The sequence below is a fragment of the Pogoniulus pusillus genome, chromosome 13 (assembly GCF_015220805.1).
Source record: "Pogoniulus pusillus isolate bPogPus1 chromosome 13, bPogPus1.pri, whole genome shotgun sequence".
NCBI classification, from domain to species: Eukaryota; Metazoa; Chordata; class Aves; order Piciformes; family Lybiidae; genus Pogoniulus; species Pogoniulus pusillus.
The window spans coordinates 32,265,377-32,292,371 of NC_087276.1; the positions used below are offsets into that span (position 1 = coordinate 32,265,377).

The 26,995-nt window shown below is 44.2% G+C and overlaps 1 protein-coding gene across 2 annotated transcripts in view; it reads left to right on the forward strand.

Annotated features, from left to right (window-relative positions):
* Positions 1–457: 457 nt before the first annotated feature.
* The window catches only part of PDXDC1 (pyridoxal dependent decarboxylase domain containing 1), a 29,328-nt gene continuing 2,790 nt past the window's right edge, over positions 458–26,995 (forward strand). The window contains exons 1-21 of one of the 2 annotated variants that reach the window (XM_064153907.1): positions 458–547; positions 6,576–6,649; positions 9,074–9,139; positions 9,656–9,739; positions 10,604–10,750; positions 11,490–11,679; positions 12,384–12,452; positions 12,955–13,033; positions 13,774–13,858; positions 15,058–15,106; positions 15,215–15,316; positions 15,523–15,648; positions 17,149–17,199; positions 18,246–18,309; positions 19,932–20,020; positions 20,611–20,716; positions 21,998–22,169; positions 22,830–22,948; positions 23,707–23,828; positions 25,711–25,803; positions 25,897–25,993. In XM_064153907.1, coding sequence (XP_064009977.1) covers positions 6,600–6,649; positions 9,074–9,139; positions 9,656–9,739; positions 10,604–10,750; positions 11,490–11,679; positions 12,384–12,452; positions 12,955–13,033; positions 13,774–13,858; positions 15,058–15,106; positions 15,215–15,316; positions 15,523–15,648; positions 17,149–17,199; positions 18,246–18,309; positions 19,932–20,020; positions 20,611–20,716; positions 21,998–22,169; positions 22,830–22,948; positions 23,707–23,828; positions 25,711–25,803; positions 25,897–25,993 — 1,960 coding nt within the window. In that variant the 5' untranslated portion in view covers positions 458–547; positions 6,576–6,599. Of the gene's footprint in view, positions 548–898; positions 984–6,575; positions 6,650–9,073; positions 9,140–9,655; positions 9,740–10,603; positions 10,751–11,489; positions 11,680–12,383; positions 12,453–12,954; positions 13,034–13,773; positions 13,859–15,057; positions 15,107–15,214; positions 15,317–15,522; positions 15,649–17,148; positions 17,200–18,245; positions 18,310–19,931; positions 20,021–20,610; positions 20,717–21,997; positions 22,170–22,829; positions 22,949–23,706; positions 23,829–25,710; positions 25,804–25,896; positions 25,994–26,995 lie in introns of those variants that run through there. The other variant, XM_064153908.1, reaches the window with a different exon arrangement.

Here is a 26,995-nt window from a genome sequence, read left to right on the forward strand (position 1 = left end):
CTGCACACACAGGCACAGCCGGGGGAAAACAGAACCTCAGCAAGTGCCTGCAAGTCCTGCTATTGAATACAGAGATAGAAGGACGAGGAACATACACCAGAGAATTAGCCCAGCTTGAAAGACCAGAAATAAAGCTCTCGAAAATTGGGTTTGGCTTTCCGGAGCCGCCAAGCAGGGTCGTGCGCCCTTCCCGCCCCGCCGCGCCCATCGTCGTCGTCTCTCCGCCGCGGGAAGCGACGGAAGGCCTGGCAGAGCAGGGCTGCCCGTTGCCCAGCATCGGTGTCGCTGGCGACTCCGACGGGCGCGGACGAAGCGCATTTCTCGGGGCTGTGTCCCCCCGCGGCTCCCATACGTCGAGGAAGGGTTCTGACGTCACCATAACACGCTTCTGTAGGCCGAAGTGACCACACGGCGGTGACAGCCGAGAGACTACTGAAGGCTGGAGCCATGGACAGCGCTCCTGCGATACCGGGCCTCCACCACCTACCGTCGCGGGGACTCGAACCCACTACACAGAGGCGGCGGAACCCACACACTCGACTCCCCGGCAAGTGTCCATCGCCGCCCGAGCCGCGCTCACTGCGCATGTGCGAGTACCTGTCACCTCTCCGGTCGCTCTCCGGGACTGTTCCACAACCCGGAGTGGCACGGGGTGGGGCACGGGGGTGTGCGGGGACTGCCAGCGGGCGGTGTGCGGAAAAAAGGCAGCACGCTACGCTCCCTTCAGCCCGCGCTGTCACAGCGCACGGCGCCTTCCTCAGCGGCACCGCCCCGGATCTTCCCCGCCCGCCTGCTGCCGTTGGACTCGGCTGCGCACGGGGCGGGCTTGCCGCCGTTCCCTAGGTGAGCGCGTTCCGTTCTCCTCCCGCCGCGCCCCGTCAGCGCTGCCAGCGTGGAGCCGGCCGGGGCTGAGGCGGAAGTGCCCGGTAGGGAGGCGGTACGTACCGGAGATCCCGCTGGCCATGGACGCCTCTCTGGAAAAGGTCTGCAGGGCGCAACGGTGCCAGGGCGGGAGGGCGCGGCGTGGGGGGCCAGGCACCTGTGGGTGGAGGGTTGCTAAGGCGCAGCAGGCCCTGAGGGGCGAGCGGGCCGTGGAGGTGACGGAGCACACGGGCCGGTGTGGCAGCGCTCCGGGATCCAGAGGAGGAGGCTGGGGTCGTGAGTGGGTCAGGGCTCGATGCGGCACTTCCGCAGCGCCTCGACCGCGGCGGTGTATGGGCTCCGCCGGGTCTCCCGGCCCGCCTCCGCACCAGGGTCTGTGCTGCACAGGCCTGAGTCAACTTTGTCTGGCGAAGCCTTGAGTCACGAGTGAAGCCCACGGCCGTTCCCCTCTCGCTCCCCAGCCACGACTTATGCCTTTGGTCGCCTGTGTGAACGCCGCCTATTTCCGTGTTTCGGATCCATAGAAAGTCGGAACAGCTACCAGGAAGTGCTTTGGGAACGGGGTTTTTGGTTCATCCTCTTAAAAAGAAGATAGAGCTTGTTTCCTGGAAATGTTTGCCTTCAGCGGCCGAGAAAATATTGTTTGGCTTTTGTGGGTTTTTTTTTTTTTTTTTTTTAAATTTTATGCCGGAGGTGTTTGCTGCCCTGTGTTTGCTCTCATATGTGCCGTGTACTGTACAAGCAAATATTGATTCTGTAATACCATAAGCGACTGACATCTTTTGCTTTTATCACTGAGTCACTCAGAATCTGATAATCTGGGACCTGCCACACTTCTGTCTTTTGTGGCATCCACCCAGCACTTAAGAACACCTGCCCTAGGAGTGAGGATGGAATGGGCACTTGTACATAGCTTATCACCGTTGTTGTATGGCTTTGCAGATGATGTATGTTCGAAAGAATTGACAACTGATACACGTGAGAGATGTTAATGCATCCTTCCCCTTTGCACAGCGTATTATTGCCTTTGGTGTGATCATTGGAGCTGTCTAGTTCTTACACTGGGGGTACAGCTTATGGCAATGCAACATTGTCCAGCTGGCATTGGCAGCTGAGTCTCGGCAGTCCAGGGGACTTCTTCCTCTGCCCCCTCCCCTCTGGGTGGGCAAGGAGGAAAGGAGCCAGGAAAGTCCCAATGTAAGTTGAGACAAGGACAATTTGCTACTCTATTGCAGAGAGATCAGATTACACAAAGGGAAAAACAAAACCAGAAAGGGTACCAATGTGCACAGCAGACCAAACCCTGACAACTGGCCACTACTGCATGCAAACCGAAACCAGAACAAAAGGGACGAACCCCAGCCCAAAGACTGGGAAAGAGACACAAAAACCAGGCACAGGAAACTTTACAAACTAGAGGATAGATGACAAGTCCAGTAAACCCTGGCCAACCACTTTCCTGTCATATGGTGAGCACGCTGTCAGTGTGGTGTAGAATATATGACCCAGCTTGCTCCATGCCTCATCCCTCCTAGTGGGGCCAGTTAGCTTAAACCAACACAAACATGAAGGGTTTTAAAGCATTGGTGTATGAAGCAACGTTCTCCTTTTTGAATTTGTAATCAGTGTTGTCTTATAAGTGGAGAATGGCCCCTTACCCTTCCTCAGCATATCACCCCCTAAAGGTGAGATGTGCTGCCTGTAAATCCAGATACAGATTAGAGTTCTGAGTGCTTAAGAAGTGGTAACAGATTAGTTGCAACATAGGGAAGTAACCACAAGTCAAACCTAAAGCAAGTTAATCTTAGTGGATTGTTGAAGGCATGGTGAACAGATGTTGAAGCCAACAAATGAAAAAGTCAAAGTAGGGTAGTGAATGGAGTGATCTGTGAAGGGCTTAAGGAGGAAGGAAGTGACAGGAGGCTCAACAGACACTCTAGAAGAAACTGTCCAATGCCTCCTCAGAGCTTGAAAAGATACTGCATGTCTTGTAACTCGCCTGATTGCCTGTGGTCACAATCAGTCAGATCCTGCATTTCCAGAGAGGGGACTGAATGCAGAAAGTAGGGCTGGTGTGACATTTCATGCAGCTGTTCTGACCTCTCAGAAAGATGTGTTGTCCTCTGTTTCAGGAGGTAGCATTCAGTAAGTCATGCACCAGTCTTTTAATAAACAGTGAAAGAACATGAAAAAGGCATTTAACTTAATACTGGTTGGATTTTACGCACACTTGATATCACAGACTAGAGCAATAAGCTCCTTCATTGTGGTATATTTCTAGAGTGTATGCAGAAACGTTTTTTACCCCAGTGGTTTGTTGCTGCAGCCTTGACACGCCTATTCTTGATGTTTACAAGTAGGTAGTTTTCTGTTTCCCACCTCCATGCCCTTACTAATGTGAGCTGAGGAGGAAGCATATACAAAATTCAGGGTGAAGCTGTAGAGAGTTTTTTGACTTCCCTTAATTCAAAGGAGAAAATGTTGCACATAGCCACTTTGCAACTGGTAAAAAAACAGAAGGGAGTGATTTTCCAAATAAGCCCACATCCTAATTCAGAGACTTTCTGAATTTCCTAGAGGTTTGTGGATCTTAGTGTTAGGACTTGTAAAACTGTATTTTACATATTCTGCCAGTGCACTAGCAGAAAGGTTTCATGCATGTGCAGTTACTACTAAGTAAGACAGGATGAGCCACGAGGTAAATGTATGCAGGTTTTAATATCCAATGTAATTCAGCGGGCGAATTTTGTGTTAGCAGCAAACAAAAGCAGCTCAGAGCCCTTTTTGCAGTGTCCTGGCATTGTGCCCTCATCTACCACAGATGTGTTTTGAGTATCTGCATGTGAGTCTGAGGAAGGTTGGAGCAAGTAACTGCCTTGGAGCCACTGATCCTGTTTGGTAGAAACCTGAATTAAAGAGCATAGGATAGTCACAATCAGTACATTATGTCTAATCAGTTACTCCCTTGAAGACTCCCAAGAGCAAAACTGTTTTTTTTTTCTTTTCAGAGCTTCTTCATGGTGCCACTCTGTAAACCACTGAAAATGTGTGGAAATACTGCCAATAATAATGTGTAGATTTCTCTTCTAGCTTTGTTTGTTGGATTTTGAGTATCAAGTGCTTGCGGTGCATATATTGTTCTATTTTTTTTTAGATCTCTGTGATGAGGTCTTGAGCTATTTGTATTTGTACTTCTTTTTCAGTCAGTGCTTAAGTTGTGGCCAGTGGATGTTGTAGAAGCCAGAAGTGTAAAAACCCATTTTCTTTGCTAAATGCTGAGAGCTCTTGTGACAAAATACTACTGATTGCTGGTTCTTTTTGTTCTTCCCCCAAATGCTTCTTACTAGCCACTTCTAAAGCAACTGATCCAGTGTGACCATGCTTGGCTGTTGGTTCTTTCAGCCACCCAGCACATGCTGTAATATGAGTTAAATCCTTAAATATTTTGGTAACAATGGTCTGTGAACATACAGCAACTGTCAGCTTTCTTTTCCTGATCAGTGTTCTGGATAAATAAAGTCCTCATTTGAAATAATCTCACTACCTGCTATGATTAAATTTACTCTTCTGTCTGCATCTTCACAAGCAGGTGTGTTTGCTTGTTGCCTGTGTTTCAGTGAGCAGTGGTGGAAAGCATGTGCAGACCTTCAGGAGTACTGTTTTTCAGATGCTGTAGCAGACAAGCTATTATATCCTTGCAGCGTGGGTGCTGTAAGTTTTAGTATTAAAACTTGGTTTGGATGAGGTTTTTTTGAACAGCCACCGCCCTTCCCTCTAGCCGCCGGCCCTAGCAGCTGTCTAAAGGGTTAACTGCTCGAGGCTTCGGTATGTGGGCCAGTCTTTGGAAAAACGTATGGAGCTTGTGCTTACAGTGCATGTGGGATGTAGGGGAAGGGAGAAGAGACTCCATAACAGACATCAGAGTATCCTGGAGGGGTTTGCTGTGTAATGGGAAGGGTCTTGCCTTTACCTTCATGTTGAGTCGTGCTTGTTTTCAAGTACAGTTTAATACTGATCATTATGGCCAAGTCAGACTCTAACAGATGTTACCTTTCACATTCACTAGAAGTTTCTAGATGTTATGTAAGCTTTAAATGCATCAATGTTCAGGTCCAGGTCTCATGTGCCAGTGTTGCAAGCTCTTCCCAGGCTTCTTAGATCATAAAAGTTCATAAAAGAGACTTCTCCAAAGCAAAAGCAGTTCTTTGGAAAAGACTATTTAGTCATCTTTAAATTTATCACTGGTTCAGGAGAAACAACTGCTGTTATTTTTAAAACTCTTCTGCCCTGGCAGGCTTTTAACAAGTATCTGTTGTCATCTGGTTCCAGCAGGGAAATGGGGGCTTTGGACCTGTGTGTTGTAGCCAGAGGGCTGCAGCTGCTGGAAGAGAAGCCCTTTCTGGGCCAGTCTTTCTTCAGCTGCCTTACTGTTACTCTTGTGCCTAACCAAAGTGCATCTCTCCAGTAAGTTCAAGTTAAAAATTGTTTTAAAGGTACTAGAAATAGGAAAAGAGTATTTTAACTCGGCGTTTTCCCTTATGTTTGGAAAACTACTTTTGGAAATGTTTGACAGAAAAATCAGAAAGGCGAAGGAGCAGGAAAGAATGCTGTTTATTTCTGCAGTCTTAAATCATCCTCTTTTGTTTCCTAGGCAAGAAATCTTGCCATTTTTTAGCCTCTTGTGGGAATCATTGCTTGAATAGCTTTGAATACCTCTTACTTGAACTGGTAGTCTGAAGATAAAAAAAAACATACCCCAAACCTATCAATCTATGCAAATTTCCTTCTGAATTTTCACCAAAATGCTCAGTAACCTAAAACCTACCTTGCTGAAATTTTCCAGTCATTAGTTCTCCAAACAACTTATTTTCCAGAAGTTTACTTTCTTGTAAGAACAATCTTGTACCTATCTACTGATCACTCTCTCCTTTGATGAGAGGTTGTTGGGGGAGGTTACTGAATTTTTGTTCGGGTTTCTTTGGTTTCCCTCATCTGGTATGATAGAGGGGCTGATTTTTGGTTGCTTCTCTTTAATGGCAGCCTGTACATCTTAGGAGCTGACTTTTGAGTTATCCCAACTGAGGGTATGGTCATAGGGTTTTTTTGGTGCAGGAAGTTGAGTTCTCAGAGGAAGTAAAAGGATGATTTGTGAAGGTTTGCCTCCACAAGACTTGTGATCGTATTTAGGGTATCAGCCTGTTTTCCATAGTCTGTAGACAGATTAGGTGACCCTTTGTTTGGTTTTACTCCTTTTGTTTTCATGTGGAGGGTTTGTTGGTGGTTTGGGTTTTTTTTGGGTGGTTGCTTTGGCTTTGTTTCAACACATGCTCAATTTTGCAACTAAAACATAACCAGCAGTTTCTTGAATGCCTTGTGCTTCTCAGATCCTTCTTGCTTTCTAACGCTCTTTGGTTATGTATCAAGGAAAGTTCTGACTTTCCTTGTGAAGATGAAACTAGATCTATCAACAGTAAAATCCACAGCACGACTGAGTTTTCTTCTGGGTTGTTTTAGGCCAATAGCGTGTTCTCATTTTGTATATATCCAGGATGTTCAACATACTGTTGTTTTCAAGTGAGTACACACAGAATCTGACTGATGCATGAATTTGTATTGAGAACGTTGTAGGAACACTGGTTAAGATCAATGATTTTTGGCCGTTTCTTAAAAGTTGTTGTCTTTTTCCCTGAAAGGTGGTTGATCCGACTCTGGCAGAAATGGGGAAGAATCTGAATGAAGCAATGAAGATGCTAGAAGACAATCAAAGGTAAGTGCAAAGGATAGAAACTACAAAAACAGTAGCTGTGTCTGCTAGAGGAATGTCATGGAGGGGTTTTCTCTGTTCCTCCCCTGTTAGGGGGAGGTGAGAGATTAATTTGAGGTGGTTTTGAGTTTTTATAAAATTATTTATTAAAATTAATATTTACAAATTTACACCACCCCCAACCACTATGAAATCAAGGTTCGTTTGCAAAGTTATGAAAATAGCTTTGGGATATATTTTTACAGGGATTAATTATTAAGTGGAAATATCAAATTATTAACAATTATTGACAGAGAGAAACATTTTCTTATGCTTAATGCCTCTTAACCACTCTAGTGTTTGCCCAGCAAGGGCTGTAACTGTGTGTGCTTTCAGATAGAGATAACTTATATTACAAAGGAATTAAAGCTTGCTTAGGATGTGTTGCTCTTGAGTATTAATCATAAATCACCCTCCCGGGAATCATCTGTCTCAGCGTGTGCCCAGTATTGGGGTCTTGGTGAGCTGGAGTCTGTCCCGGCTTGCAAGGGATGATAAAGTTTTCCCAGTCTCTGGGGTAAATTGAGTTTTCTCTAACCTTCACTCCGGGGGTGATGTCTGCCTTCTTCTGGAAGCCGTGTGTCCAGGGATGATCAGCTGGCAGGAATTTCCCGATGCAGGAGAATCATAGAATCATAGAATCAACCAGGTTGGAAGAGACCTCCAAGATCATCCAGTCCAACCTATCACCCAGCCCTAGCCAGTCAACTAGACCATGGCACTGAGTGCCTCATCCAGTCTTTTCTTGAAGACCCCCAGGGACGGTGCCTCCACCACCTCCCTGGGCAGCCCATTCCAATGGGAAATCACTCTCTCTGTGAAGAACTTCTTCCTAACATCCAGCCTATATCTACCCTGGCACAACTTGAGACTGTGTCCCCTTGTTCTATTGCCGGTTGCCTGGGAGAAGAGGCCAACCCCCACCTGGCTACAATGCCCCTTCAGGTAGTTGTAGACAGTAATAAGATCACCCCTGAGCCTCCTCTTCTCCAGGCTAAACAGGCCCAGCTCCCTCAACCTCTCCTCATAGGATTTGTGTTCCAGGCCCCTCACCAGCTTCGTTGCCCTTCTCTGGACATGTTCCAGCACCTCAACATCTTTCTTGAATTGAGGGGCCCAGAACTGGACACAAGGATTTGCACGTGTTGCTTCTGACACGGGCTGGCAGCTAGCAAGCTGCGTTTGCAGGTTTGCAGACTGTCTGAGGGTCTGCTGAGCTCTAGGTCTTTCCAGAGCTACAGGACAGCTGGCAAGTAGTATTTATGCCATGCTGCAGGGAGATTTAACTCCGCAGATGAATCAAGATAGCTCTAGGCTAGGCAGGGGGTCTCTCGGCTCCCCATATATGTATGGTGCAGGCATGAATGTGCTCTGCTTCTCAGAGGGCTTGCAGATAGCTTGGCTGCACCTTGAGATCAATGCATGAGGTCTAAGCCTCTGTAATGCTTGGAAGTGAGCAAGGCCTGATCCTGTGTCTAGGCCAATACAAGTGGGTCAGGGCAGCAGGATGCTGCTGTGGATTAGAGCTGAGTCTAAAATGCTCTAAGCTTCTGAACTAGTAAACAGTCTGAATCGTCTGATTGGACTGAACGGGACTGAACAGGACTGAACACGTGGTGCTGCTGTGCACCCCTCTTTAAAGGCTCTGGGGCCGAGATTCGTGGCTCGTTGGACATCTAAAATGACCAATCAGGCTGGCAGTAAGCCAAACCTTGCCCCAATAGGCAGTAGAGATATGCCTGGACCCTCCCAATAGGGGATTACCTGCCCGGCCCTCAGGGGTACAGGGGCTGGGCGTGTGTGTGTTACACAATTTGTTTGCTGCCTCGTGGGTCCTGGCAGAAGAACATGTCTGGGCATGTAGAGGCATAGAAAAGCCTCAGTTTTGGGGCTACTGCACCTCCACCACAAGGAAGGATATCAATGTGGCTGTCATTAAGCAGGGAAGAGCTCATTTGCTTAGTAGTTCAAGGCCACATCATCGTTCTGAAGCTTACAGTGCTACACAGGACACCATTGTTTCTCAAATGATGGCATTAAAAATGTATGTATGCATGTTCTGTAATTCTCAGAGCAAGTGAAGTGAGTCTTTTTTTCAGGTGTGCTAGGTTGCTTTATTCACTGCTGTGCAGGTAGCTTAATTCCCATACATGAAACTCTCTTGTGTTTGACTTTTTCTCTTGAAGAACTGTACCCCCAAACGGGAACGCTTTAATTCAGTCTGACCTAAACTGACATATTGTTTTTATCTGATCTACTTATGAAACTTGTCAGTGAAATAAATTGCAAGCATGTCAGCTTGTATTTCTGCAAGTCAAAGTTTGCTACATGCTTGGTGTTCTAAAACACAAACTAGATACTTAGTTTATTCTTGTGTCTTTAACTTAGGAAAGTGGAGGAGGAAAATGAAATGAAGTATGCACGTAAGGATATTCCTGGACCACTCCAAGGCAGGTAGGTAACAATAGTTTTTAGATAATGCTCTTTACTCTTCAGAACCTGCAAAATGCATGCAACCTGTTAGTGTTCCAAGCAGCTTCTCTATCAATGCAAACACGAACATTTGCCAGGCCAGGCACTAGATCAACTTTTTCCATGCTCATACAGGATTAAAAAGTTCTAAAATGGTACAAATGATTCCTGTAGAATCAGAATCAACCAGGTTGGAAGAGACCTCCAAGATCATCCAGTCCAACCTATCCCCCAGCCCTATCCAGTCAACTAGACCATGTCATCCAGATTTTGTATGAGCCTGAGTTTCCACTTTTCAAAGTGTCCTACTATAATTAAGTAGAATTTTGAGCTGATTCAGCTACCGCATCATCATGATCTCTTTCTGACAGCAAGGAATGCTGTTTGTTGTGAAAGTGCAGCATAGTCTTTATGTCCCAAATGGCCTCTTTGTTAGGTGCTAATCCTTACCTTTTTTTTCCTAATGTGTTTTTTGTTTTCCCCTCCCTGGTATGCCAGTGGCCAGGACATGGTGAGCATACTTCAGTTAGTTCAGAACCTGATGCATGGAGAGGAGGAAGAGGAAACTTCACAGGCCTATCGGTAAAACAAGCATGTATTACTTTATATGGACAATATGTGGTTTTGTTACACTCTGATTAATGTAGAGCTTGCATGTTTAAGTGTTCTGAAGTGTCAAGATATTGTGCAATCATGTCTCGAGTCAGCTTACATTAGATTGTGAACCAGAATAATGCCTTAGGCTTAACATTTTAAAATTGTAAAGCCTTCACTACCAGTTGCTAAATTGCATAATGCAAAGGAATTGTTTCTGATATGACAACTCACTTTCTCCTGCTTTCTCAATGGCATTTCAAGTCTGAAAGTCTTATAAAGCTTTGAGTGCAAATGTTTTTCTGACATCTCTCTGTGTAGATTAGAAAAACAAAGGCAGGGGAAAAAAGGAAATGGAAATAATACTCACTAATCCACAGAAGATTATGGAAAACTAACATTAGAAAACCAGTTTTGAGATCAAAATAAAAAACCAAACACACCCTACCCCCAAGCTAATGAAAGTTATGCCCCAAAAGATACATTAAGCAGTCTCCTGAGCTCTCTGCAGGAAGAGAGAAGTTATGTCTTTAGTGCACTTCAGTGCAGACAAGGTGCTTAGTTCCAGCTGAGGCTGGATGGTTGGCAGAAGAAGCGATGGGGATAAGCAGCAGGGCCAGGTGAAGAGCAGGTGTTTCTGTTGGCACTGACGCTGTAGTCTCTGCTGCACACTGGCAGGAAGGTGACTGGAAGACTGGACTGGGGAACTGTGGTACTGCGCTGCTCTCTGAGTATTTAAAACTGAGTGTCATCAAAGTGCTGCAACTCCACAGTGAAAACATGCAAACCTAAAGTAAGCTGTAATGATTATGACATGTATTGAATTGGCAGTTACTCTGTTCTGGCCTGCAGACTTCAGAATGTCGGTGAGCAAGGTCACATGGCTCTGCTGGGACATAGTTTGGCTGCTTATATATCAGTGCTGGACAAGGAAAGGCTGAGAAAACTTACAACAAGGATCCTTTCTGATACTACTCTCTGGCTTTGCAGGCTTTTCAGGTGGGTTATTGTAAACAGTTTAGGTTTGACTAGGTACTGATAATTGGTTAAAAATGTGTGCAATTGGACTGAGCCAGTCAACAGAAGAAATCACGGTGCCACAGACTTACAGATGTTCTTTGAAATGCCTGAAACATCACATAACTGGGGAAAAAAAGAGAGACACTACTTGTTTAGTGGCAGGAACTTCTTAGTAACAGGTTTGCTGGAAAAATCCTTTTGTGAGCTGCATGTGGTGGCCAGAGGGCAGCTGCAGACAAGTATTTGCTGGTCAGGTGTTTAACCGAATTCCTGTTTCTTGCGACACGTCTGCAAGCTTCTGCCCATTTCCCTTGTTCGTACATCTCATTCCAGCTTTGCTAACTGAAAGAAGTTGAAGTTGCGTTCACTATAACATTACCAGTCAGGAATTTACAGCTCTGTTAAAAGAGATGAAAGCTTTTGTGCATTTCCTTCTGGACTGGGCTCTTAGCAAGCAAGATTTTGAACTCTGAAGGCAATCCTTAGGAACTCTGATATTTTTGCTTTCCTTCTTTATCTCCGATTCTAAATGAGAATGCATCCGAGGCTTCCCTCCTTGTTAATCTTGGGTTGTCTCATCAAAGTTTCCTCCTGCTCTACACAATCCTGGGTTGTTATGTACCTTCTCTGTCCTCTCATGAGTGCCTTTGGTGGTCAGTGTTACTGTGGTGGCTAAAGTGGTGCATTGTTGGTCAGATTTACTCAGCTCTTCCTGCAGGTATGAAAATGGCTCAGCCTATTACCATGAGGATGATCGCCAAGGCCTGCTGAAGATCTGTCGGCTCGTTATTCACACGCGCTATGAGGATTACGCTGTAGAAGGCTTTAATGTGCTCTGCGCTAAGCAGCCTGTCATATACATTAGTTCTGCAGCTAGAATGGGCCTGGGACAGGCTCTCTGTAATCAGGTAAAGCCATGCAGTTGGTTTGAGATGGTTTCATGTTGCATGCTTAAAATGGAGATTTTTACAGTATGTTGAGACTCTCCCTACAAGAGTGATGTTTGCAGGGCGGTCTGGTACGCTGCTGGCAGCAGTGCTGGGAAGCAGTTTGGGCCAGTTCTTTCATATCTGTGTGTCTGCCTGGAATCTCCACGTAGGAGACTTTGATTCCTCAGCAGCCCATCTCATTAGTGATGCAGAAGCTCTCTGGATTTAGCCTCCATATCAAAGGATAAACTTGGTGCTTACCAGCATCTGCACTGTATGATTGAAGTAGGCAGATTGCTCTCTGGTCAGTAGTAAAACGACCCTGAGCCTCCAGTGGAATGCTGCACACACACAGGGCACATGTTTGCTTCAGTGTTGTTTTAATTGTAGGGGTGTTCAAGAAAAAAGAGAACTAAGTTTGGGCTGTGGTATGTGCACAGATATCTTACTAGGAAAAACTGGTGTAGCTGATGTGCTGACCCAAACTTGAGTCTTGGTTTTTCTTGATTCTCCTATGCTTTCTTTTCTTTGCTATTCATTTGGGTATGTTTCAGCAGGAAGCTTACTTTATAATGTAATGTTCCGCCTTTTATTGTCATATTTACTATTTGACGTCTCATTCTGTTTCTGTGAACATTTGAAATGAGTGTATCTGTGTTTGAATTCCATCATTTTCATTGCAGCTGGGCTTGCCCCTTTCTTGCATGTGCCGTGTGCCTTGTAACACCATGTTTGGATCTCAACACCAAATGGTAAGTTTGTCTTCCTTAGGAGCTCTTTTGTTTGTTGTTTTTCTGAAAAGCCTCCTTATATGAATGCTGAGTACATTGTTAGGAAAAGCTTCTTAAGGCATTTCTTATTTTGACCTCTAAGTCTTCTGTGTTATAGCTGTGCAAAATGTAGATGGAAATAAAAAGCCAGCAGCTTTTATCTTGGTCTCATAATTTTCAAGGCATTCTTAGTTATATGCAGTAAGGTGCTTTTTAGTCCAGGAACTCCAGAGTCTGTAGTCAGAGGTGCATTTACAAACTGTGGCGTGTTTGTGTTACATTTTGCACGCTTGCTTTATCAACCTTCAGGTTATTGTTAACCTTGAGAAGAAATGCAAGCCACAAAGACAGACATTAAGAATGTCTTCCAGAATCTCAGGAAGTTTTCCATTTTCACTCAGTGCCTTTTCCAGTTCAGCAGAAACAACTCTGTGTTGTTGAACAGGTGTTTATAAATACTTACCTTTCTCCTTATTGATAACAGGATGTTGCGTTGTTGGACAGAGTGATTAAAGATGATGTTGAGTCTGGAAAGCTGCCTTTGTTGCTTGTGGCCAATGCTGGTAAGTGCTATGGACAAACAGTAACAAAGAATGTAGTGAATAGGTAATAAAATCCAAAATCAAAACGTTTTTTCTTTAACAGCTAAGTTGTCCCATGCTAAGAACTATCAGAAAATAACATCATGATCTAACAATTACCCTTCTGGGGGGGTGCTTGTTTGATTGATCTAAGGGTGAATTGTTCTGCTTATCTGTTAACATGAGAAGTTACTGTAGTGAATGCAAATCTCTGGTTTAAAATCAGTGTAAAACTTGAGGGCTTTGTGATGGATGTTCCATCAATTTTATCTTTATGACTTGTACTTTCCTTCAAGTAAAACATGGCTGCTTGGGAAAAAAATTTGCTTGAAGTGTGAGTATAGGAGGTGGCTGTTACTGCTTTGGACTTGGAAAAATGTCTGGTTTAAGTTCCTCTAGTTGAGGAAGTACTTTGAACGTATTTAAAATGTCTGCTTTTCTTGTCTGAGGCTGCAGAGCCTTCTAGTGCCAAGGACATCTAACTTTCTAAGTAACCGTAACGTGCATTGAGAGCAGAACAAGTGTCTTTATGTTTCCTTCAGAATTCCAATGGCTTATGTCACCATGAACCCGAGAGAAATATTGTCTAATGGGCTCTATTTAAACCTCCTCTTTGCTCCTCTTGTGTGGCTGTTCTGACAAGAGTGCAAGAGGTGCTTTTATGTGGAGTCCTAGTTTGCATGCTTATCTTCTGTCATTGCCTCTTTTCCTTTCTGCTAAAGGGACACCAGGTGCTGGACACACAGATAAGCTTGGCCGACTGAAGGAGCTTTGTGAGCAGTATGATATGTGGCTCCATGTAGAAGGGTATGAAGCTTGAACTGTTTCTGTATAACCATGGTCCTTAAAAAGGCTAACAGCGCAGAAGTTTGCAGCTAACCAGCTAGCAGGGAGCCATGGGACCATCTTTATTTTTGTCATACTGAGCATTTTACGTAATTAGAATCTTCTCACTTTGAGGTACAAATTATTATATAGAAGTGGTTTAAGTGGTTATTTCGGCACTACTTTGTGGTTGTTTTCACTCAGTTGGTGATCTTACCCAGCTCCAAGGGCTGGAGCACCTCTGCTGTGAGGATATCCTGAGGGAGTTCAGCCTAGGGAAGAGAACATTCCAGGGAGGACTTAGAGCTGCTTTCCAGTGCCTGAAGGGATCCTGCAGGAAGGCTGCAGAAGGACTTTCCATGAGGGTGTCTAGAGACAGGACAATGGTTTGAAGGTGAGGGAAAGTGGGATTAGACTGGATCTGAGGAAGAAGTTCTGCAGCAGGAGAGTGGTGAGACTTTGGAGTAGCCTGCCCAGGGAGGTTGTGGGTGCCCCCTCCCTAGGGGCATTCAAGGCCAGGCTGAATAAGCTGTGTCTAGTTGAGAGGCATGCCTGCCCATATAGAAGGTTGGAATAGGTGATCTCTGAAGTCCCTTCTGAGCTGAGCTATTCTGTGATCTGAATTAAAAAATGTAGAGGACAAGTCAGGGAAGATACTGCAGAGGGATTCTTGAGAATGAAATGAGTGTGGAAGGGAGGACACTTTAATGATGGCTATCAAGAAGGCTGCTGCATGTGCCCTGTGCAACATAACTGTGAGGAAAGTAACTTCCAAGGATTTGGACAATATTAATGAAGACTCCAGTGCTCTAATTTTTCTTTATTTTTTAGTTTTGAGCCTAGAGTAGAGACTCTGTTTCTCCTGATATTTTGTTGTGCACTCTTACGTTTGCATGTTCTTTGTTTCTGGTATCAGATTGAGATGGGTTATGCGTAGGACTTCAGAGGTTTATTTCCCCAGAGTTGGAACTAAGAAACATTTAGATGGAAATTATTTTTCAATTCTGTTTTTTAAGCCTTGGAATACCAAGCAGCAGCAGCACCTACTGCAGTGTTAATTAGAAATGTGTAAACAAAAGTTGTTCCCCTTTACACAGTAATATGGGATTTGTAAGCTGAAGGTTAAAAGGCTGTCTCTTAACACATATTAACTATGTGCTAAACCCACTCTCTTTTTCTAGTGTGAATTTGGCAACTTTGGCTCTGGGTTATGTTTCCTCTTCTGTACTGGTATGTCTTACTTTATCTAGAAACGTAATTCATGTGCTCTAGATTTTAAGGTCATGATCTAATCAAAATTTGCATGGCTTGTGTTCTGCTTACTGGAATAAACTTCAGGCTGCTACGAAATGTGACAGCATGACTCTTACTCTGGGTTCCTGGCTGGGTCTCCCGGCAGTGCCTGCAGTGACGCTCTACAGACACGAGGACCCTTCTTTGGTATGTTCAGCATCTCACTCGTCGTTCTCAAGATCTTGACACTTTAGTTTTGGTCGTGGTGTGATGTTGTGTTCTTTGTAAGAATCTAAATTACAATTTGCAAAAGCTCCCCTGTTTAAGCTGTGAAATATTCCATAAGATGGCAAAAGTGGACTAATCAAAGAGTGGCTGGCAGTGGTTTGATCGTTGTTTATTTTCCTCTTCAGACCTTAGCAGCTGGGCTGACATCGAGTCAGCCTGTGGAGAAGCTCCGTGCCCTGCCACTGTGGCTTTCCTTGCAGTACCTGGGCCACGATGGGATTGTGGAGAGGATAAAGCATGCTTCACAACTAGTAAGTAACAGCTTGTTGGCAGAATGTTTATGGGTCTTTTGCTTCTTTAAAGTTGGAGACTGTTCTTGGGAATCCTTGCCCTGTAATAGCTTGAGTCTCCAAGAAGAAATGGAGTTTAGGTGGCAGTGACAGCACAGGCGATATCCAGAGGGCTATGACAGGACACCATAGTGCTTAGGAATATTTTTTGCAATGGCTCTTATCCCATCTTTTAGGTTATTGTGATGCATTGTAGAAGAGTCAGCTCAAAACACTGCAGTTGTTGACAGTACAGCATATTGGGTTGTGTTGTTATTACAGATAAACTATGAAGGTAAAGAATGTGGGGAGGGATGCACTTTTAGATTGTGTATTTTATTAGTTTTTTAATGAGAAATACATAATCTTTGTTCTTTGTAACAGTGAATGTATCACTTGTTCTTGTTACTTCTCTGTTCTGGAAAGCTGCTCAGAGAAAGACTTTGTATTTTCCTATTAGCAGCCTATTGATCTAGGTGACAGTAAATGAGAAATGCCTGACAAGAAGGGCTCAAAGACATTTGTGCAGATGCAGTGGCAAGTGCACTATTTGTGAAGCTGAGTCCTTAGACTAGTAAAGATTAAGGCCTGATACAATATGTTAGTTGGTTTGCAAAACCTTTTTCCTTTAAAGGTATAGCACTTGAAGGGCAAAATGGAAATGGAAAGGTTCTGTAATGGTTAGTGAAGAAGCTGTTGGCATGAAAGATCTAAAGCAGTGGCAGTATCATCAGTTATTACGACTTTGTGGCATCTAAGACTGATCTTAGTTTTATAACAGTCTATTAGTTGTCTTAAACCACAATGTAAGAATGTCTTTTCTAATGAAAATCACTTAGGAAGTCATCGTAACCAGTTGCTTTGGTATCTTTGGGCACACGAGTTGCTCTGCTGCACCCTGCACTTTAGTTAGGGCATCTGTAACAGCTCTGGGACTTTGTCAATAAGCATTCTGAGAGTGAAAACCCTTTTGCAGTTACTGTTCTACTAACACTAGGACATAGTCTTTTCATTACATTCTACATTGACAAATAAGAGCTGGACAAATCTCTGATGTGTCATAGGTCTGTTGGAAACAGAGATGCTGATAGTGACAATGGTTTTAAAGGGCAGTGGTTCAGAAATAGAAATGGTGGTAGGGCAATGGTAGTTTTTAAACTGGAGCAGGGTAGATTTAGATTGTACAGAAGGAGGAAGCTCTTTGTAATGAGAGTGGTAAAATACTGGAACAGGTTGCCCAGAGATGTAGCTGAGGCCTGGTCTCTGGAGACATTTAAGATGAGACTTGATGTGGTCCCAGGCTGCTTTAGTTGGAGATAGCCCTGCTTACTTCAGGAGAGTTGGACAAGATGACTTTTGAGGGTCCCTTCCAATCTGATGCACTTTGTGACCACTTAATGTTTTTCAGAGTGATTTTCAACTTCTAGAACTGTGTTTTAGAACTGTCTCTTCCTCTTGTTTCCCTTCTTTTGTGTCCTGTAGAGTCAAAAGTTGCTGGAAAACCTGAAAAACCTGGATTTCGTTAAAACTTCGGTATGGTCCTGTTGAATACATTGCTTGTGTGGCTTACTCTTGGCATGTGAAGTGAGAAGAGTAGCTTTGATTTTAAAAAAAACATCTGAAATCATAGCTGTCATTCCAAAGAGGCCTGGTATTGTAATTCTGTGCTGGTGTTCAAAGGTTGTATCGATTCCATTGCTGTGCACTCAGTGGAGCTGAAGAACATCCAGAGACGTTCCGGAGGTTGACTGCATTCCGTTTGAAACATGCATTTGTCCAGGAATGCAGTTTCCATAAGCTTCTCTGATATGTTCTGGTTGCCTGTTGCACCACTCTTGAGGCAGTATTGTGAACCTTGTGAAAATGTACACAAAACTTAGCCCAGCTGAGGCTTTGACTCTAGAAATAGCTGTAGAAATTGCATCTGCTGTGTTCATTCCAATTAATGGATGTCCTGTTCCAGCAGCTTGGTGGCTTTTTCTCCACACTCCCAATTCTAGTTGCATAGAAAATATGTTCAGCTTAGTATTCAAGACTATTAGTGGCCTTGGGAGTTCACATTACTGCAACACTTTCCTCTTGCATTGTTAGGACTCTGAATTGCAGCCTTAGCTTGCTTCCAAAAGTTGCCTGGCCCACTTCTCCTGTCTCCAGAGCAGAACAAATTATTGTCTTGCTATTCCTGATGGAACTTTCTTGACATCACCCACTGATTGCAGGGTGATTTCCAAGAGTCTTTTATTTAATGTTAATATCTGAAAGTAATTAAAGCTAAGTAAACTGTTGTAGTCTATTTGTTAATAACATGCATAGGTCTCTTTCTTTATAGTGGCTGAAATGTAGTTATGCCTTACTTAAATTGATACGGTTCTGCTTCAACTGAATTGTGATTTACTTTTCTGTGCTTAGAGACACTTTATTTACACTCCTAGAACTTCTAATCCCAAGAGCATGTGGACATTGTCAGAGCTTCCAAACAAAATTGCCTGCTTTGCTTGGCAGTCTAAGGAATTATGCACGGGTTACATCTTTTAAAAGATCTGTGCAAATGTAGCTAATAACTGTTGGACTTTTTTAAGGTTGAAGATGAATTGAGCTCACCAGTGGTGGTTTTCAAGTTCTTCCAGGAATATTCAAATAGAGGTATGTATATTTAAAGACAAACAAAAAAACCTCTTTAAAGGTTTTCAACAGCTGATTTGTAAAATTAATTTGACGAGGTAAAGGTTCTGTAGTGCACTTCTCTTGTGTCAAGTGAAAAAGCTTGTGAATGCCAGTCATAACCTAGCAATAAAATCCATGCATATGATAGCTTCTTTTTTTAGATAGACTTCACTGTTTTAAAATTTCAAAACAAGGAATTTTTTGCCTTCTTGAGTAAGGAGAGATTTACATGTGATTTTGACCTGTAGAGCAGGTGATGGAAGGCTGCAAGCTGTATTGGAAGTGTAGTGTTGGAGGAAGATCTTCCTTGCTTTTGTTCAGGCTTTCTGGTCTTTGAAAGTCTGTGGCAAGGTCAGTATTTCTGTGTCTGCTGCCTACCCTCACTCTTATGGCAGTTCTGAAAACAGTAAAACAGATGAGGGATAGCTCTGGAAATGCAGTCATGGGTATTAGGTGTACTCTCCAAGAAATGGGTTTTGCCCTCTTGTTTACAACAGAAGCTGCTCTGTTGCATGTATGTGCATGCCTTGAGGGTGAGGGCATCTCCAGCTGGGATGAAGCAAAATACTGCTAGAAAACTCTGTGGGGTTTTGGTGTTGACTGTAAATTTTGTGCGTGGGGGATTGTTCCCGGTTTTAACCCAGTTAGTGGTTGTGCTCACAAAGCTATCCAGGTCCATGACTTGGTAGATTGCTTTGTACATGGATGTTTTTATTTGAGAAGCTTTGCTAGGGAGCAGTCACCTGCCCTCATTACAAGGATGCTCTGTGTGTGTAATGGACTCTTAAATCCTTATTGCTGGTTTTGTGTAGATTAAAACAGAAAGTAACTATTAAAACGTGGAAAGTAGCTGAGTGCATTGAATTAAATACTGCAGCCTGCTGTGACTGGATTTTGCTTTCTGAAAACTGTTTTTATTTCTGTGCCAAACTCAAAGTACCATTTGCTTTGGTCACTTCTAGAACCGGAGCACGGTGGTGTTTGCTTTGGTCGCTTCTAGAACCGGAGCACGGTGGTGTTTGCTTTGGTCGCTTCTAGAACCGGAGCACGGTGGTGTTTGCTTTGGTCGCTTCTAGAACCGGAGCACGGTGGTGTTTGCTTTGGTCGCTTCTAGAACCGGAGCACGGTGGTGTTTGCTTTGGTCGCTTCTAGAACCGGAGCACGGTGGTGTTTGCTTTGGTCGCTTCTAGAACCGAAGCACAGTGGTGTTTGCTTTGGTCGCTTCTAGAACCGAAGCACAGTGGTGTTTGCTTTGGTCGCTTCTAGAACCGGAGCACGGTGGTGTTTGCTTTGGTCGCTTCTAGAACCGAAGCACGGTGGTGTTTGCTTTGGTCACTTCTAGAACCGGGGCGTGGTGGCAGTGGCGTTGGCTTTGGTCGCTTCTAGAACTTGTACACTTAACTCTGTTTTACTTCTAGTATTTGTAATGTACAACATACCTTTAAAAGAAATCCTTGTTAGTCAGCTGGAGCAGCTTGTCCAGATGTGTTGCACACCTAGGAAATGGAGCTGTCTTTTAGCTACATTTTAGGTTGCCTTTTGTTGGAGTAATAAATTAAAAAAAAAATCCACTTCTGTGATTCTTGTATCTTTGAATTCAGATCAAGCCTCACATGCTGCACAGGCCTCAACTATTCAGCACCCCATAATAAGCAACGATAGACACATTTATGATGCTTTGAATCAGTGGGTAAGAATGGATGTTTTTTCTCTTTAACATAAGATGGGTGACAGTGGAAATACTTCCAGGGTTTCATCCGTGACTATAAAATCTGCAGCAGTTATTGGAGAGCTGTTTGTCATTTGATGTTCTTCACAGACCTAGGGGGCATTTTGGATTTGAAAGATGGATTTGCTCTGAGGCAAAGCTACTTTCACATTTACGACTGTTTTACATGTAGTTACTACTGAAATTGTTACAGCATCTGGAGATGTTTGTTCCCTTGCTAATGTGGGAATATGGGAGAGCTTGAACTCTTCAGTGAGCTGAGCACATAGCTGTTTTGGATCATCTGTGTAGTAATCATGGCATGCCCAGCCACAGGGACAGTTCTGCAGAGACTGCTGACTTGTAACACTTGTCTTATCCTGAATTGCCATGCTGCAAAGCATATGTCCAGCTTTGTGATGTCACTTGCAAGCTAAAATACTTTGTTACGAGGAATGATATGAGCAAATCCCGAGATTTTTTCAGTGCAGGGTTTCCCTTGGCTGTGGGAGGTCAGCAACGGCAGGAGGCCATGCAGAGTTCGGTTCTTTGACTGTGCCCCATCCCTTCAGCTAGGGGAGCAGCTGGCACAGCTGGTTCCTGCCAGTGGAGTTGACGTGGTAGAACTGGAAGATGAAGGCACATGTGTGCGTTTTAGCCCACTGATGACTTCTGCAGGTAACGTTCATTTCATTCAGCCACTTGTGAGAACTGGAATTGCAATGGAATTGGTGTAAAAGCAGCTGTTCCCTGCAGGCCCTGCAGTCTGCTCTCCTATGCTGAGGATTTTCTTACAAACCCCCAAAGCTGTCTTGGTTTTAGCTCTCTGGCAGGCCTTGGCAGTGGGTGCACTGCTCTTGTGGGTGACAAGGCCTCACCACCTCTGCAGAGAGACTTTTTCTGGTTGTTTTTTGGACTCATTAACAAGAGAAGGGGAGAAGCTGTTTCTGCCAGTTATAAAATATGAAGGATAAATCATCCCTACCTTACCTTCTCTCAGCTGCCTGACACAAGATGCTTGACCTTTCTGCACAATAGAGCTTGTGTTCAGATATAGCTACATCACTAGAATTGTTTACTAAACCTCTAGGGTTTTAGAATCATAGAATTGTCAGGGTTGGAAGGGACCTCAAGGATCATCTAGCTCCAACCTCCCCCTGCCATGGGCAGGGACACCTCACACTAGATCAGATTGCTCAGAGCCCAGTCCAGCCTGGCCTTAAAAACTTCCAGGGATGAGGCTTCCACCGCCTTCCTGGGCAATGTGTTCCAGTGTCTCACCACCCTCAAGGTGAAGAGCTTCTTCCTCACATCCAGTCAGAACCTACTCACTTCTAGTGTTGCTCTGTTTTCCATAACTGGGGGGGGGGGGGGAATAAAAGTTTGTGTGTTGGGAAGTGTTTAAGGCAGCACCATACATGTGCTTGGCTGAGTCTTAGTGGATGTACAGAGGAACTTGCAGGGGCTCAGAGTGATGCAGGGCATCTCCTTTTAGCTCATGTAGGGTGAGTGGCCCAGGCTGTCAAAACACCTGATGGTGATGTGAGAGGACCTTGGGGTGCAGAAAAGTAGATTTTAGAACAAATTTACTTGGCAGTGCCATGATGTTTTTTTGGTTTGTTCTAAACCACCACGAAAGCTAGTTCATGATCTGTTTGGATATGGTAAAAGGAATTTTTCTGGTGCTAGCTACTAATGTAACAGGAAAGGGTATTGTGTCCTTACTAGCTTGTAACATCATAAAGTCCCTTTCATTAACTTCCTTTTGATTAAATCCTTGCTCTCTGTCTTGATGTATGAGTGCATAAATAACAGATGAAAGCTCACTTGCATGTGGATCGAGAAATCTCAGTACTATTTGTGATTGACTTGGAGAGTGACTTGGTTACAGATTCCTGGATGGAGACATCTGGGTGGTGTCTATTCACTTTGATTACAACTGACTCATAAGCTCTTCAGTTTTAGGAACTGAAATACAGGATGTTGATCAGTTAGTAGACTGCTTAAAAATGAAGATACCAGTATTGACAAGTACACTGCAACTGAGAGAGGAGTTTGAGCAAGAAGTGAGAAGAACAGTAGGCCTGCTGTATATTGAAGATCTTAGCTGGCCAGGATTAGGTGTTGTAAGGTAACTTGTTCAGTGTTTTCCTCATTCTGGATTTGAATAAGCTGTGCATTAGCACAAAGGGATACATTTGCATGTGTGGCTTGCTGGTTATTATCTGGCTTTACACCCAGTTCAATCTGTGAAGTGATGCTTAAAGATTATGTTTTCTATGTTTACTTCAATTATTTCTTTAAAGAATAGCTGAAGAGCTGTTTTAGCAAAGCCAGGGCAACAGTTCTAGTGTTGGAGGCAGTGTGTGGGTCTGAGAGGTGGATTTGTAATGTGCCAGTGCATCCTTCTGTACTTGGCCAAGGGTAACAACCTTTTCACCTATCATGGCATCCTTTGTATAATGAATACCACTTCAAAAATCCCTTCAAGTGTCTTTTCTGATCCTCTGCTGCCTTCTTCTGGGAAAGGTTCTGTGTAGTCCCAACAGGTGAGGTATAATCAATATATTCCCTAGAACACTCCTTTGTTCAGATAAGTTTGCAGCAGCAAGCTCACCCCACTCTAAAATCTCTGACTGAAAATGCCAATTCACTCACTTGTTGATTTAAGGGGTAACATTCTGAGATTTTTGTTTTGTGAAGTGCAGATGTTTGTAGAACCACACTAAAAGTGTGCATGTTTTTGATCGTGCTGTAAGTGAAATGACTCTCTTTCTGGCTTGGGTTGAAGATACAGCTGTCATAGTGATGGGAAGAACGATGGCAAGCAGGAAAAAGAGCTTGAAAAAATCAATGCAGAGCTTCTGAAGAAGTTAAACGAACTGGAGTCGGACCTCACTTTCTCTTTGGGTAAACACTGGTTTCAGACACTCAGCTGAAGCTGACAGTGGCTTCACTGGCTGGGTTAGAATGGGTCAGTGGGTGTCTGTGCATGGGTCATTGCAATGGAAAATGACACTGCTGCCTACAAGGCTGTTGTAGAAACAGCATTTGGAGCTTGGTGTCCTCCTCGCACATTTCAGCTGGTAAATTCTCAGCAGGGTGAGCAGAACTAATTGTGAAAGCTGACTTTGGAGCAACCAGACCGAAGAGTGTTTCCTTGTCAGTGAATACTGCAGTCTTCCTCTTCATCAGCAGGGTCTTCTCAGTTACTGCTATGTCTGCTGAAAAGCAGATCTCATTCAAAACCCCCGGACCCAGTTCACTGCTTTCTGTGGCTGCATCAAATGCTTCAAATGACTTTGATGATGATTAGCAGCACTCGCATTTACAAAGTGCCGTCTTATAGCTGAAACGATGTCCTTACTCAGAACTCTGATCTAGTCAGCTCTCAAAGATGAAGTGCCCTAGAATTGTGGAATTGGGCTGTGTATAAATAGCAGGAAGTAGCAAGTTTGGAGCTTATTCAGCACTAATATCTATTACACAACTGGCTGTTTTCTTGTGTAGATGTTTCTCTTTTTCTGAAGCCTCACAGTGCTGATCTTTTCTCAGCTTGCATGATGTATACTATACAGGCACTGCCCTTAGTTACTGCAGTGTGTGTGCAAGCATGAGAGCTGCAGCCATTGTGAGGGTGCATTGTGGTACTGGATTCTCTCTCACAGGTCCAGAGTTTGGAGGGCAGAAGAACTGTGTTTACATTGGCATGGTAACTGAGGATCTGGACGTGTCCGAGTTAGTTGAAACTATTGCAGCAACTGGCAGAGAAATTGAAGAAAACTCCAGAGTATGTATTGAGAAATCACAGAGCATTTCAGCACCTGGTTTTATTCCCTTCCAGAATGGCTTCAGGACATGGCTTTATTCTTTGTGAAAGTAAAAATTGTATCTGCCCACAACAAAGAGTATTAACTACTGTGGAAGTAATAATAAGCTGCGTCCACATAGGGAGAGCTTTTGTTACAGGATTGCAATACTCAGCTGAGGATGTCTTGATTTAAGTCCTTCATCCTGTGTGCAGTAGCTCTACTGAAAAACTTCAGTGATTCTGAAATAGACTCCTTTTATCACTAGTGTTTAAGCTGTGCACAAAAACCAGCCAAGCAAAACAAACACAAAAGGGAATGTGGGGGCTGATGTGAGCTGGTGTTTCTCATCACTGCTGGATGTGGTGAGATTGAGATTGTCATACAGCAGCTTTAAGATAAGAATGTGTCCTAAAATATGGTTAAATTTTTAATTGGCATCTTAAAACCAGAAGTTGCAGATTCTCTTTTGAAGTACCAGAGCTGCTGATGCAACTCCTCCTTGTCAAAACACTTACCTGATCAGAGCTCTCCATATGTTCCCTAAATGACCTGCATCACAAATGAGCACCTGACCCTTCATTGCTCTAGTGCTGGGCATTGAATGTCCTTACCTGAACAATAAATGGAGCTTCAGAAACCCTGTGCCTCTTTGTGCCATGAGGATGTGTTGCCTTTGCCAGTGACTTTTTTTCCAGCCCTGTTTTCTGCCCACTCTTGGCTCCCTCTGCCACTTTGAGAGAAAGTAAGGTCTGATTGTAGCATACCTGCAGCTTTCATTGTTGTGGCTGAGGGACTGGGAACTGACTGTTGGAACATGGGTCACTGTGATTCTGGAGCTTCTAGGGAGAAAGAGTTGTGGAGGATTTGGAAAGGTGCAGTCCTTGAAAGCAGCTGCAGTAACTTTGTGGTACTGAAAGGATCTTGCACCGTTTGATCCAAGTGTGAGAAGCAGAAGCAATCAGCGCAGCGACACCATTAAGGCAGGTGATATTTAGTACTGGGGGAAGCTTTTAGAAGAACAACTGCTCCAGTGTCAGCAAAGTGTGGGACGTGCAGGACAAAAGGTGCAGGCAAACAGTGGTTCCTTCCTCTCTCCCTTCTGCAGGCAGTGCCTTGGCCTACTTGGCCTGCTGTGGTGGTCAGTTCCTGGCTTGCTGTCCCCTAGAAAAAAATGAGCAGCTTCCTCTTTTTCCTCCAATGAACTGACAGAAACTCAAACTTCGGGCATTTGGAGCAAGTGCCTCTCATCTGGGCCTTGGTGTGATGTTAAAACCTACCTTAAATTATGGAAATTGGCCTTCGTCTTGCAAAAGACAAAGCTGTGACTGTTTCCTGATCACTGGGCTTGTTCATCCATTGCCTTTCCAACTCTCCCAGTAAGCTGCTTGTCCTTTAAGGGGCTGCTGCCACAGGTCCCCACAGGCGAGAAAATTGGCAGCTGTATATTAAACATGCAAAACAGTTGGAGCTAGACTGGCAAATACCTGTCTGGATTTACTGTGAGGCTGCTTTGTGTCTCAGGTACTTTTAGAAACCAAAACATACTCCCTAAACCTAAAAATTCTTCCCAGTTGGAATCAGCATCTGAGAAACACTTATGTGCTAAGCAGTTCCTTGAAGAACTTGGCTCACAGGTGCACTCCTAAATAAAATCCCAAGTACCTGTTCAGAGTGACATTCTGTCCTCTGGCTGTCTCTTCTAAAAATCCTGTAGTCATCCTGTACCTTCTTTAATTTGCAGTCATCCTGAAATAATGATTGCCAAAAGTACTATAACTGACTGCCCTGTGTGCATCCTGAAAAGCTGAACTGAAGACAATATCAAGTGCAAATAACAACCTCATTTCTGGTTTTTAATAGCTGTTGGAAAACATGACTGAAGTTGTTAGAAAAGGCATACAGGAAGCACAACTTCAGCTTCAGAAAGCCAATGAAGAGCGACTGCTGGAAGAGGTAAGGCTGTAAACATGAGTTACCTAGGTGACTTGCAGTCACTTGTCTGGCACGGGCATCTTTCTCAACAGCTAGTGTTTGTGTGCTTCACAGGGACTGCTACGACAGATACCTGTAGTAGGCTCTGTGCTGAACTGGTTCTCTCCGTTCCAAGCCTCACCAAAGGGAAGAACATTTAACTTAACAGCAGGTAGGACTCTGTGCCTCTGCAGTTGTGTTATGCTGTCAGACCTCGTCCAAAGGTCGTACTGAAGATGCAACACTCTTGCACTGCATGATGGTCATGCAGTGACCCTATTCTCAGGATGCCAGAGAGAGGGCTCCTCACCACAGTGCTCTCACTGACACAGTTTACATCTTGGTCCTGCATGTGTCATACTCAGAAGGCCCTGATGGACGTTGGCATTTGTTAGCAGAGGAACCATTTCTGCCACTCATGGCTATGTGTGCTGCAGGTTTGGTGTTGAGCTAACAGGGCAGCTCGGCTCTCGGAGCGTGGGTGTATGTGTGCATGTGAGTGTGCTTGCAGCACACCCCTGCTCTACTGGAACCTGATGTCTGCATCTGAAATCCAGGCTCGCTGCATCTGAAATCCACCCTGAGAAGTGTTTGCAGGTGAGGTAATGCAGAGCCTGATGCTAGCTGAGGAGGGGTATGCAACTGGCTTTGTAGGAGACAGCAAGGAATGGAATCCTGCGGTGTAAGAGAGGATCGTTTTGCTTGTGTTATTTGTGATTCATGGCTGGTGCTGTGAACAGAGCTGTCTAGCTTTTACATCAAAACAAAGCACATTCCAAAAGTGACACTTTGCACTGTAAAAATTGTGGCAGAGTCCTGAGAATATTCCTGAACCTGATGACATGTCCATCAGTTCTAGGCCAGTAGCCCAGCTGCATGCATCTGCAAACACTGAGAAAGGCTTCTGCTGTATTTGGGATCTTTTCTTCTGGAAGGTTCTTGCAGCAACGATGGAGAACAGTTTCCTTGGGAATATTTAACCAACTCATGGCTAGATAACTCCTCCAAGTGCACCATTCAAGAACACGCAGCTGGGAGCAGGTCAGGCTCCCAGTGGAAAGGGGAGAGGAGGAGGAAGGGCAACAGCATCACAAAGTGAGCACGAGGGGAAGCTCATCAGCTTTGGCTCAGGCCTTGGTGTTCAGAAATGGGTTACCAGCCACTGACAGTTTCA